Here is a 13,418-nt window from a genome sequence, read left to right as displayed (position 1 = left end):
CGGCCTATCTCTTTATCTAAACCTGGCCACCATAAGTAACTGCGTGCAAAGCTCTTGGTCAAGCACATTCCCAGGTGCTGGTCATGAAGATCTCCAAGCAATTTAGACCTGAACCCATTTGGGATAACCACTCTTGCTCCCCACATGATACAATCTTTATCCACTGACAATTCATTCCTACAAACAAAGTATGGATGGATATCTTCCTCTGATACCTGATTTGGCCATCCATTTGCTATGTAATCATATACCTTTGTGACATAATTGGGTCACGTTTGATTGTCCTACCAATCTCTTCAGCTGTGACTGGCAACTCATCAATGTATGAGAAATAGAACACTTCTTCCTTATTGGGTGTAACTTGTGATGGGGATGACAACCTGCACATAGCATCAGCATTACTGTGATCAGCTGATCGCCTGTACTCAATGTCATACGTATACACTGACAAAATCAAAGCCCATCTCTGCATTCGGGCTGCAGCTAAGGTTGGAACTGGGGACTTTGGATGGAGGATTGCTGTCAGGGGCTTATGGTTAGTAACTATGGTAAACTTACGACCAAACAAGTATTTGTGAAACTTCTTGGTCCCAAAAATCAATGACAAAGCTTCCCTTTCAAGCTGCGCATAATTCCGCTCACTGGCACTGAGAGTGTGTGAAGCAAAAGCAATTGGTCTCTCCTCCCCACTATCTAGTACATGAAAAATCACTGCCCCAACTCCGTATGGAGAGGTGTCACACGCTTGCTTAATCTCCTTAGATACATCATAGTGAACTACAGGAAACTTTGTGCTATCCGGCACCGACGGGACTGAGCTGTTGCCGTTCCCTCAAAACTGCCGGGCACACCAGCGTTAACGTTGAAGCATACGGAGCTTTTCATCTCTGTATCTGGCAACAAACACTGTTGCTTAGCAACAGCTTCTAAACAGTCGGCCGTACCTTGGAAGCGTCTCTGTCGCTTAGCAACAGCTTCAGAGAGACTTTGCAGAGCCTGACTGTTGGAAAAAAAAGCCACGAGAAGAAAAAAACCTAACAAAACGGCTCCTGATTTTTGCCGGTGGCTCGAGCTTGCCAGACATTTAGCCTCGGATAACACAAAGTTTCCTGTAATATGGTACTCTCTACTAACTGGCTTTTACACTCTTTGAATGCTGTGTCTCATTCTTTTGACCACTTCCAAGGGACCTGTTTTCTCAACAGCTCATTCAGTAGATGTAACAGTGTAGCCAAGTTTGGGAGGAACTTTCCGTAATAATTCAAAAGACCCAATAATGATCCAAGTTCAGAGACATTCTTGGGAGTGGGTGCATTTCTGATTGCATCCAGCTTTCCCTTGGTTGGATGTAAACCATCTTTGTCTACTCTGTGCCCTAAGTACTCCACTGAGTTTTGAAACAACTCACACTTGTGAGCTGTCACTCATACTCCGTCTTCTCTAGCCATTTGAGCACTTCATTTGACACCTCATGAATTTGCCTGTTTGGTGCTGAAATGAGTATGTCATCCAAATAACACATTACCCCTTCAATCCCTTGCAAAATTTGGTTCATCACCCCCTGGAATATGTCGGGGGCAGAAGATACTCCAAATGGTAGCCTATTGAACTGAGTGAGTATTTATATTCAAGCATGACTTGGACTCTTCATCTAACTCAAGTTGCAGGGAGGCGTTTGTTAGATCTAACTTCGAAAAGACCTGGCCACCTGTCAGCGTTGTGAACAAATCTTCCATATCTGGCAAAGTATTGGGTAGATTACACTCTAGGACCTGGTTTACGGTTACCTTATAATCACCACACAACCTTACCTTACCATCTGACGTGGGTACAACAACAACAACAACTTGTATTTATATAGCGCCTTTAACGTAGTAAAACGTCTCAAGGCGCTGCACAGGAGTGTTTTAAGACAAAAAACTTGACACCGATCCACATTAGGATAAATTAGGGCAGGTGACCAAAAGCTTGGTCAAAGAGGTAGGTTTTAAGGAGCGTCTTAAAGGAGGAAAGAGAGGTAGCGAGGCGGAGAGGTTTAGGCAGAGAATTCCAGAGCTTAGGGCCCAGGCAACAGAAGGCACAGCCACCAATGGTTGAGCGATTATAATCAGGGATGCTCAAGAGGGCAGAATTAGAGGAGCGCAGATATCTCGGGGCGGGGTGGGGGGGTGGTGGGGGAGGTTGTGGGGCTGAAGGGGATTACAGAGATAGGGAGGGGCGAGGCCATGGAGGGATTTGAAAACAAGGATGAGAATTTTGAAATCGAGGCGCTGCTTAACCAGGAGCCAGTGTAGGTCAGCGAGCACAGGGGGTGACGGGCGAACGGGACTTGGTGCGAGTTAGGACACAGGCAGCCGAGTTTTGGATCACCTCAAGTTTACGTAGGATGGAATGTGGGAGGCCAGCCAGGAGTGCAACAACAGTGGTTGTAGCCCAATTACTCAGATCTACCGTCGATTTCTCTAGTCGATTATCACACAACTTGTCGCGATATAGTGATTCTAGTACTATGCTCACGGATGCACCAGTGTCGATTTCTATGGGTATCCTGCGACATCTACTTGGATGACAATACCTCATGAATCACTGTTAGATACCTTTGTGTTCCTGATGACATGAATCTCCAGAAACTCCTCGTCCTGCTGCTTCTCTACAATGGTACGTAGTGTCTGGCGATTTCTACTTCTAGCATTGCCAGTCAGTTTACTCTTCTGTCGGCACGCCTTCGCAAGATGCCCAGTTTTCTTGCAGTAGAAACACTCTGCCTTCACATATGGACTGCTTTGAGTGATGTGTTGTCCCAGGCACCGATAGCACGACTCCAATGCGCTGTTACCTTGGCCAGTTGCTGAGGCCTTGGGGCCCAACTGCCTTTTACTTTTAGCCTGCAGCCGATTCACCTCAGTTGTCTAACGACAACTCGGAAGTATCGGTCGGCCATATCCATCGACATAGCTGTCTGACAAGCTAAGTCAAAAGCCAAGTTAGGGGTTGTCAACAATTTACTTCTGATACGTTCATTATTCAACCCACAAACAAAGCAGTCACGCAAAGCTTGGTCCTGAAAGTTTCCGAAATGACAGTGATTGGGTAGCTTTTTTAAAGCTACAATGTACTCACTGATACCCTCGTCATTTAATTGATCACGTGTTCCAAAACGATAACGTTCAGCAATTTCCAGGGACTCAGGACTGTAGTGCAGTTCTAACTTGGTTAGGATCTCCTTCAGTGGCGTGACCTTCGGCTTGGCAGGAACAAGCAAATTTTTCAGGGCTTCATACAACTCGGGGCCTGCTTCCGTCAAAAAAATAAACCGTTTCATTTCTAAAACTGCCCGGTTATGGTTTACATCGACAATACTGTTCGCGGTGAAAAACATTTCTAGCCGCTCCACACACGCTCCGACAGTCTCTCGGTTACGATGTAACTCACCCAAGTGCCCTATTATTCCCATAGGCGTGGACATCTGGGGGGAGAAATTGAGTATAGCCCCGTTTGGGGCACCAGCCTCGCCAGGGCGCTAAAAGTAGCGCCCCGGAAACATTCGCGCCCCCGCACCGGAAATTGAGTTGTTGTGCCCCAAAGGGAAGCGCGGCGCTACTGGAGGCGCCCCGCGTCCCTCTTGGGGCGCTGCGAGCGAATATCGTGGCGCTGTGGCACGTCGCACTGCGGTATTGCAGGCCTTCCTCCCCTTCTTAAAGGGGAGGGGCCTTGTGCAGCGCGATCTAGGGCCCAGCTGGGCCCCCGAGGATCGGGAGTGCAGGCAAAAGAGCCCGGCACCGAGGAGAAGTGCCGGGCTCTTGGAGCGCAGCCGGCACTCCGCGGGGGGTGGGGTGTTCAGGAGGCCGGGGACGGGAGCGCAGGCAGGTGCTGGCAGGCGGCCAACAACAAAAATGGCCGCCCCGCACCTTGCCTTTAATTTGCGCCTCCCCGGCCGCAGGTAGGCCCCCCTGAACCCGTCGGACATAGCGTCCGGCGGTAAATCAGGGGGCGCTGCCAAATATCGCGGCCGGGGCGCTGCGCACACTGATGACGTCATTGGCAGCGGCGCAGCGCTAACGGTTAGCGCCACCACTAACGTCCCGCGGAATTTAGCGGGAGGCGTGGGCAGTGCCGCGCCCAGGCGCCAGTTGGCTTGCGACCCACTTAGCGCCCTCTTAAGGCACTAACGGGTGGCGCAACCTACTGAATTTCTCCCCCCTGGACTCTGGCAACGTCAACAGTTCAGCCACGTGTGCTCGAATTTTACCTCGGATTTTTAAGTTGTTCTGCAAAAACAAAGAACCTCTCACAGTCCCTCCGTCGGTTGGCAGGATTATCCTCCCAACAAAAATTTCAGCTAGGGAATCTGCAATCGCATCCTCGTCGCCAATTCTGTGATATCTTGGGACACAGCATATACACAACCGGTAAGAACTGTACTGCACATGGCTTTATTATTATATACATCAGTAGTCCACCAGGTGGCTCTATTACACTTAGCCCAGGAGTGTCCAAGCTGTTTGTCTTCATGGGCCACTTGGGTGCAGCTGTTGGAGCCTTGCAGCCCCATCAGTGTTCCCATTGATTTATGTACAGATCTTGAGGTTCTGATTTAGGGTTTATTCATCATTTAGGCAGCAGCACTAAGAACCGGCCTTTCCAAACCTTCAGGCACACAAAATTCAAACAAACCAGTGAGTAAGAAATAAAAAGAAAGAACTTGCATTTCTACAGCACCTTTAATGACCTCAGGATGCCCCATAGCGCTTTACAGCCAATGAAGTACTTTTGAAGCGTAGTCACTGTTGTAATGTCGTAAATGTGACAGCCAATTTGCTCACAGCAAGCTCCCACAAACAGCAATGAAATAAATGACCAGATAATGTGTTTTTAGCTGTTGCTTGAGGGATAAATATTGGGCAGGACACCTGGTGAACTCCAGAGACAGTTCCAGAAAGTGATTGCTCTACCACCAGTAGTAGGCTGCAGTCGTTGGATGTATGGAAAGCCTGAATCAGGGAAGTGGAGCATTAGAAAGGGGTTATAGAGCTGCTGAAGGCTGTTGAGATGGGGAAGGTGGGGGTGTGGTGGGGTGGGGAGACCATGGAGGGGTTTATTGATGAGAGAAAGTATTATAAATGTTGAAGAACGAGGAGTCAGTGAAAGTCCCTGAGAACGAGCGTGGTGGACAAGGTGCGAGTTAGGGAGAGAGAACAGGAGGCTAGCAAGGTGTGTGTTGGAGGGGTCGAGTCTGGATATAACAATGGCACATTTCAGTGGCAGAGGGGCTTGAGTAGGGGCAGAGCAAGCTTGTAGAGGTGAAAGTGAGTGACCTTCACGATGGACAGGATGTGAGAGTGAACGGTCAACTCAGGATCCAGTATTACACCAAGATTACCAGCGGTAATTACAATAGTTAGCAATTCTTTAATCTCTACCCAGCAGAATATCCAGCCAAGATTTTTCCTGTTGGTATATGCAACTTTGATTTAAAATATATCCATCTATATATACAAGTTGGTTTGCATTTTTCTTTAGGCAGACTGCTTATTACTAATTAGATGATGGCAACAAAAAAAGTTGAAACATGAAACAAAGGTTGACTCCTCAAACTATCTGCTATTCTATACCTGACCTAGTTCTGTACGAGGCAGGCAGTTAACAGCTGAAGTTTAGATCCTTGGTATTATTCTACATGAGGCAGAGCAAAGTAAGTGCTTTAGCAGATGTTTTGTGGCTACATTTTTTTTCAAAATACAGGCTGCGCAGAAATACTTAATATGTAACAGCCTGTCGGAATGTGAAATTTAGGACAGGGCGTAAACACCATCAGCTTTCCTCCACAGCCCACTGTCACCAACTAACCCAGAATGCGCCCATAATCCAGCAGCTCATTTATCGTTTTGTCCGATCGCAGCCCTGCCTTCGATCTAGTTCCTTTTCTCTCCAGTTTTGAAGAAGGGTCAAACCCGAAACGTCAACTCAAATTTCTCTCCACGGATGTTGCCTGACCTGCTGAGTTTTTCCAGCATTTTCTGTTGTTATTTTGCTCATTTATCTTGCTGTACTCAGCATCTTCCACGCTGATGTCTGTTACATAATTCAGAAGGCCTTTGCTAAGATGCATTCATTGGGATTCAGTTGTACAGGGTGTTGTAGCAGGGTACAGGTCGTAAAAAGACTGTGTTGTGTGCTTTCTCCGTTTGAAGAAGGTTTGCTGTGAGAAGCTGTGTATTGGGCCTCTCATGGTGCAGCTCACACTAGATTGCACACGAGGTCCCTGCATTCAATTAACAACATTTAGACTTTGTGGCTTTAAAAGGGACCCAGCTCCACCTTGCAACAGAATGATACCTTGTGTGTTACACAGGGCAACACTCAGCCTGTTATCTCACTCCGACACCTGGGAATCCCTGGCCCAAGACCGCACAAAGTGGAGGAGAAGCATCCGGGAAGGCGCCGAACACCTCGAGTCTCTTCGCCGGGAGCAAGCGGAAGCCAAGCGCAGGCAGCGCAAGGATCGCATGTCAACCCAAGCACCCCGCCCACCCGCCCCTTCAACCACCGTCTGCCCCACCTGTGACAGAGACTGTAGGTCCTGCATTGGACTATCAGTCACCTGCGAACTCATTTTTAATGTGGAAGCGAGTCATCCTCGGTTCCGAGGGACTGCCTAAGAAGAAGTATCTCACTTACCATGAGCAGCAATACAGGAAATCAGCTACAAACTTTAGAAATGTTCTCCTCCAAAGTTATTGTGCTTGTGATTAACTGCACGATGGGGGCGTAAGTTCATCTTTGCCATTGGCAATTTGAATAGAAGTTAAACTCCTTACCCAGGGACTTCAGGTGTAGGCTCGCTCAGAATAAATCGCCACATAGCAGTTCCCACTGAAGAGCACAGCAAGGAAAGTGGAGTTGGGGGGGAGGGAGGAGGGGGGGCGAAAAGAATAAATAAAATGAAAGCTATTCTACAACAGTTTGGTTTCTGCATGTGTATGAAAAATGTCCGGAAGCTCACATTTCTGGGTGTCTTCTTTTGACTTGTTTTGTTGAATTTGTGTGTTCCAGTTGCTGAATTGAACAGCTACCTGAGGTAATCCACTTTTCCATTCAGTGAGCGATGTAGGTTCCATCTAACACACTGGTTGCTTTGTTACTTTACCAATTCGAACCATTCTGCTTTTTAAAAGCATGTGACACTGCCCCCTTTCCCCCCCGCACCCCCAATTCCCACTCCCAGTCCCAAAATGTTCAGTGCTTTTTCCCTGTCTTTGTTCACTTCCTCTCCTGTTTAATTCTTGTTTCTTGTTGCCTGAACTCTGAGCTGCCTCCTGATAAATGTGTCTTTGCTCGGCTCATTAAATGGCTCTGCTGACTCACAGTGGAGTTGCTCCATTTCCTATGCAGTCCTGCTACCCCATAGCTCTTTAATAAAAGCAGTTCCTGATGATAAAATAGAGTTCCGCTGATTCCAGAATTGTTTTGTGACATTCTTCAGCCTCTGGATTGCTTAATTAGCGCTGTTCCTGATAACAGCAAACATGGCACCATTTCCTGAAGCATGAGTTCATCGTCAGTTAATGCCACTGGTAACATCAGAAGAAGTTAAGCTGCTTGCCTCGTACTTCAGGTATAGTTTGCCTCATAACATATTGCCAAGTGACAGCTTAACAGGGGTGACACCATGAGGTTATGACCCACCTCGTCCTCCCCACACGACAGATCAATTTTTTGCCGCCTTTATACTGGTTGGCTATTAACAGACAGATGTCTGTGAGCTGGACCGGTGTCTGTGAGCTAGACTGGTGTCTGTGTCTGTGAGCTGGACCGGTGGTTGTTAATGGGACCAGGCTCTGTCTGTAAGCTGGACCGGTGTCTGTGAGCTAGACCTGTGTCTGTGAGCTGTACCGGTGGTTGTTAACAGGACCAGTCTCTGTCTGTGAGCTGGACTGGTGTCTGTGAGTTGGACCGATGTCTGTCTGTGAGTTGTACCGGTGTCTGTCTGTGAGCTGGACCAGTGTCTGTGAGCTGGACCGGTGTCTGTGAGCTGGACCGGTGGTTGTTAACGGGACCAGTCCCTATCTGTGAGCTGGACTGGTGTCTGTGAGCTAGACAGGTGTCTGTGAGCGCGGCTAGTGTCTGTGGGGTAGACCGATGTCTGTCTGCGAGCTGGACCGGTGTCTGTGAGTGGGCTCCCAGGGGTTACACTACTTAACCTAGAATCAGAGAATCATGTGTTACAGCACAGAAGGAGGCCATTCAGCCCGTCGAGCCCGTGCCAGCTCTCTGCAAGAGCACTTCAGCTAGTCCCACTCCCCTGCCCTTTCCCCGTAGCCCTGCAAATAATTTCCCCTCAGGTACTTATCCAACTCCCTGGCTCCCCCCTGCCAGCAGTTCTAAAGCTGCAGTATTTTCATGGGACTTCGCTTCTGCATCTGGGATTTGGGAGGTTGGTTTATTGATATGGACCCTGGCAGTCAGTTGACAGACACTGATTTAGAATCTAGTATCCCGGAGCTGCTCCCATGTGTAAGCGGGGCTTCCACCACACTTCTGAGGGTAAGGAAATTCCCGGTCTAGGACTCTACAGCACAGAAGGAGGCCACTTGGCCCAGCACACTGGAAAAGCGATCACTCTGTCCTATTCCTCGTACCCGTTTAAATTTTTCTTTTTCACTTATTTATCCACTTCCTTTTTGAAACCTATAATGAGTTCTGCTTCCAGCACTGTTTGTGATGGGACATGCCTTGCCCTAACAAGCCCTTGTGTACCTCAGATCTTTCCCTTTGATCCTTTTGGTAAAACAATGCCCTCAAGTTACCGACTCACTGACCAGTAGAAATAGATTTTCCTTGTTTACCTCAACAAAACCCTTCTTAATTTTGAAGAGCTCTATCAGATCTCTGCTTAACCTTCTCTATACTAATGCAAAGAGCCCCAGTCTCTCTCATCTCTCCTCATAACTAAACCTCTCATCCCAGGTATCATTTCAGTGAATCCCTTCTGCACCCTCTCCATAGCCTTGACTCCAATCCTAAAGTAGGGCACCCAAAACTGGACATAGGATTCTAATGGAGGGCTAACCAAAGCTTTGCATAGGTTTGGCATTCCCTCTTTGCTTTTGTACTCTGTGGCCCTATTTGTAAAACCTAGGATCCCAGCTTTATCAACTTGTCCCACTTTGATGGATTTGTGTATCTGAACGCCCCAAGTCTCTGTACCCGTTCCCTCCCAGAATCCAATCTACACTAGCGCTAATATAAAAGTCTTTCTACCACACCGCAGTGGTTTGCATGCCTCTAATCCTGCTGTCCCTGGAGGTAGTGTTGTGTAGAGTGAGCAGTCTGCACAGGCTCCAACCCTCACCTCCGAGAGGAGGTTAAACACTGCCATGGGAACAAGGCATCACCAGCTCTCCACCCAGCTCATTACTAACGTCCTGATTTCATTTTGTCTTAAAGGCAGCTTCCTAGATGTGTTGTGTTGGTTTCCCCCTCCAACTACCTTCTGCTCCCTGTTTCCGTCAAACCTCTCCACCACTGTCATTTCTTTAATCCTATCTGGAATGCAGTGCTACCAGGCTTCTATATTAGGGCCCAAAGGACGATTGATATGCTGCCGTCGATAGCACGATAACGCAACCGTACTTCCCTGGAATTTCTTGCATCTCCATTTCTTGCTGCATCTTTTCCATAGTTAACTGCCGTCACATTCTGGGGCAGAAAGGCTGTGTACTGAACCATCACTGAATGGAAAAGAGTGACGACTGATCTTCAGACCCCTACAGTGCCAATCTTCAATCAGCCACGGGGAAGTACCTCACCTCCCAACAGCTGAGATTGAGAGTGGAGAGTTTCCACTGGTTTGTCTCCCCAGTCTCGCTGTAAGCTCCTGTCTGCTCTCTGTCCGTACTTTCCCCTTCAACCAGGTGAACAGAGCAATGATGTCCACCCTTGGCCATGACCCGTAACCAACCACTTCCACCGAGAGTTACTCGGCCTTTTAGCTCTGTCCCTTTTATCCCCCCATCCCCCAACCCTCCTTGTAATAATCTGGCCAACAATTTGGCTCTTGTGGAGCATAAACACCAGCATAGACCAGCTGGGCCAAATGGCCTGTTTCCATGCTGTAAATTCTATATAATTCTATTCTATATAATAATTGTCAAAAAGTTACACAGATAAACTGGGAAAGATGAGTTCAGCTACGCCCCTCCCCAGCTGAATGTTCTCCAGCCCAGATTCAGCACCCCTGCAATGCCTGTGACTCTGGTTTCCCCAATATCTGCAGTCTGCTTCATTACTCCCCCTCAACCCCACGCACTCAGCTCACACTCACCGTGTGAGCCAATCCCCCCTCACACACAGCTCACGCTCGCAGTGCGTGCCAATCCCCCTCACACTCATCTCGCACTCACAGTGCGTGCCACACAGCTCACACTCACCGTGCGAGCCAATCCCCCTCAGACTCAGCTCACGCTCGCAGTGCGTGCCAGTCCCCCTCGCACTCAGCTCACACTCGCAGTGAGTGCCAATTCCCCTCACACTCATCTCGCACTCACAATGCGTGCCAATCCCCCTCGCTCACACTCGGTGAGTGCCAATTCCCCTCACTCACACTCGTAGTGAGTGCCAATCCCCCTCGCTCACACTCGCAGTGAGTGCCAATCCCCCCTCGCTCACACTCGCAGTGGGTGCCAATCCCCCTCGCTCACACTCGCAGTGGGTGCCAATCCCCCTCGCTCACACTCGCAGTGAGTGCCAATCCCCCTCGCTCACACTCGCAGTGAGTGCCAATCCCCCTCGCTCGCACTCGCAGTGCGTGCCAATCCCCCTCGCTCGCACTCGCAGTGAGCGCCAATCCCCCTCGCTCGCAGTGAGCGCCAATCCCCCTCGCTTACACTCGCAGTGAGCGCCAATCCCCCTCGCTTACACTCGCAGTGAGCGCCAATCCCCCTCGCTCACACTCGCAGTGGGCGTCAATCCCCCTCGCTCACACTCGCAGTGGGCGCCAATCCCCCTCGCTCACACTCGCAGTGGGTGCCAATCCCCCTCGCTCACACTCGCAGTGAGTGCCAGTCCCCCTCGCTCACACTCGCAGTGAGTGCCAGTCCCCCTCGCTCTCACTCGCAGTGAGTGCCAATTCCCCTCGCTCACACTCGCAGTGAGTGCCAATCCCCCTTGCTCACACTCGCAGTGAGTGCCAGTCCCCCTCGCTCTCACTCGCAGTGAGTGCCAATTCCCCTCGCTCACACTCGCAGTGAGCGCCAATCCCCCTCGCTCGCACTCGCAGTGAGCGCCAATCCCCCTCGCTCACACTCGCAGTGGGCGTCAATCCCCCTCGCTCACACTCGCAGTGGGCGCCAATCCCCCTCGCTCACACTCGGTGAGTGCCAATTCCCCTCACTCACACTCGTAGTGAGTGCCAATCCCCCTCGCTCACACTCGCAGTGAGTGCCAATCCCCCCTCGCTCACACTCGCAGTGGGTGCCAATCCCCCTCGCTCACACTCGCAGTGGGTGCCAATCCCCCTCGCTCACACTCGCAGTGAGTGCCAATCCCCCTCGCTCACACTCGCAGTGAGTGCCAATCCCCCTCGCTCGCACTCGCAGTGCGTGCCAATCCCCCTCGCTCGCACTCGCAGTGAGCGCCAATCCCCCTCGCTCGCAGTGAGCGCCAATCCCCCTCGCTTACACTCGCAGTGAGCGCCAATCCCCCTCGCTTACACTCGCAGTGAGCGCCAATCCCCCTCGCTCACACTCGCAGTGGGCGTCAATCCCCCTCGCTCACACTCGCAGTGGGCGCCAATCCCCCTCGCTCACACTCGCAGTGGGTGCCAATCCCCCTCGCTCACACTCGCAGTGAGTGCCAGTCCCCCTCGCTCACACTCGCAGTGAGTGCCAGTCCCCCTCGCTCTCACTCGCAGTGAGTGCCAATTCCCCTCGCTCACACTCGCAGTGAGTGCCAATCCCCCTTGCTCACACTCGCAGTGAGTGCCAGTCCCCCTCGCTCTCACTCGCAGTGAGTGCCAATTCCCCTCGCTCACACTCGCAGTGAGTGCCAATCCCCCTTGCTCACACTCGCAGTGAGTGCCAGTCCCCCTCGCTCTCACTCGCAGTGAGTGCCAATTCCCCTCGCTCACACTCGCAGTGAGCGCCAATCCCCCTCGCTCGCACTCGCAGTGAGCGCCAATCCCCCTCGCTCACACTCGCAGTGGGCGTCAATCCCCCTCGCTCACACTCGCAGTGGGCGCCAATCCCCCTCGCTCACACTCGCAGTGGGTGCCAATCCCCCTCGCTCACACTCGCAGTGAGTGCCAATCCCCCTCGCTCACACTCGCAGTGCGTGCCAGTCCCCCTCGCTCACACTCGCAGTGAGTGCCAGTCCCCCTCGCTCTCACTCGCAGTGAGTGCCAATTCCCCTCGCTCACACTCGCAGTGAGTGCCAATCCCCTTCGCTCACACTCGCAGTGAGTGCCAACCCCCCTCGCTCTCACACTTGCAGTGCGTGCCAATCCACCTCGCTCACACTCGCAGTGGGTGCCAATCCCTCTCGCTCACACTCGCAGTGAGTGCCAATCCCCCTTGCTCACACTCGCAGTGAGTGCCAATCCCCCTCGCTCTCACACTTGCAGTGCGTGCCAATCCACCTCGCTCACACTCGCAGTGGGTGCCAATCCCTCTCGTTCACACTCGCAGTGAGTGCCAATCCCCCTTGCTCACACTCGCAGTGAGTGCCAATCCCCCTCGCTCACACTCGCAGTGAGTGCCAATCCCCCTTGCTCACACTCGCAGTGAGTGCCAATCCCCCTCGCTCACACTCGCAGTGAGTGCCAATCCCCCTCGCTCGCACTCGCAGTGCGTGCCAATCCCCCTCGCTCGCACTCGCAGTGAGCGCCAATCCCCCTCACTCACACTCGCAGTGAGTGCCAATCCCCCTCGCTCTCACACTCGCAGTGGGTGCCAATCCCCCTCGCTCACACTCGCAGTGGGTGCCAATCCCCCTCGCTCACACTCGCAGTGAGTGCCAATCCCCCTCGCTCACACTCGCAGTGAGTGCCAACCCCCCTCGCTCTCACACTTGCAGTGCGTGCCAATCCACCTCGCTCACACTCGCAGTGGGTGCCAATCCCCCTTGCTCACACTCGCAGTGAGTGCCAATCCCCCTCGCTCGCACTCGCAGTGCGTGCCAATCCCCCTCGCTCGCACTCGCAGTGAGCGCCAAACCCCTCGCTTACACTCGCAGTGAACGCCAACCCCCCTCACTCACACTCGCAGTGGGCGTCAATCCCCCTCGCTCACACTCGCAGTGGGTGCCAATCCCCCTCGCTCACACTCGCAGTGAGTGCCAATCCCCCTCGCTCACACTCGCAGTGCGCGCCAGTCCCCCTCGCTCACACTCGCAGTGAGTGCCAGTCCCCCTCGCTCTCACTC

The 13,418-nt window shown here is 51.6% G+C and overlaps 1 protein-coding gene across 5 annotated transcripts in view; it reads left to right on the top strand.

Moving 5' to 3' along the window:
* The window catches only part of bbs9 (Bardet-Biedl syndrome 9), a 479,777-nt gene that overhangs the window by 395,082 nt on the left and 71,277 nt on the right, over positions 1-13,418 (top strand). For 2 of the 5 annotated variants that reach the window (XM_085993738.1, XM_085993740.1), the window contains one exon: positions 7,054-7,078. The exons of the other annotated variants lie outside the window; for them this stretch is intronic. In XM_085993738.1, the coding sequence (XP_085849864.1) occupies positions 7,054-7,078 (25 nt within the window). The remainder of the gene's footprint in view (positions 1-7,053; positions 7,079-13,418) is intronic. 5 annotated transcript variants of the gene reach the window in all.

Source organism: Somniosus microcephalus, chromosome 7, assembly GCF_052327205.1.
Source record: "Somniosus microcephalus isolate GS21.2 chromosome 7, FLI_Smic_1.0, whole genome shotgun sequence".
NCBI classification, from domain to species: domain Eukaryota; kingdom Metazoa; phylum Chordata; class Chondrichthyes; order Squaliformes; family Somniosidae; genus Somniosus; species Somniosus microcephalus.
The sequence above is the reverse complement of the archived record's forward strand: the minus strand, read 5'-3'. Positions and strand labels throughout refer to the sequence as shown.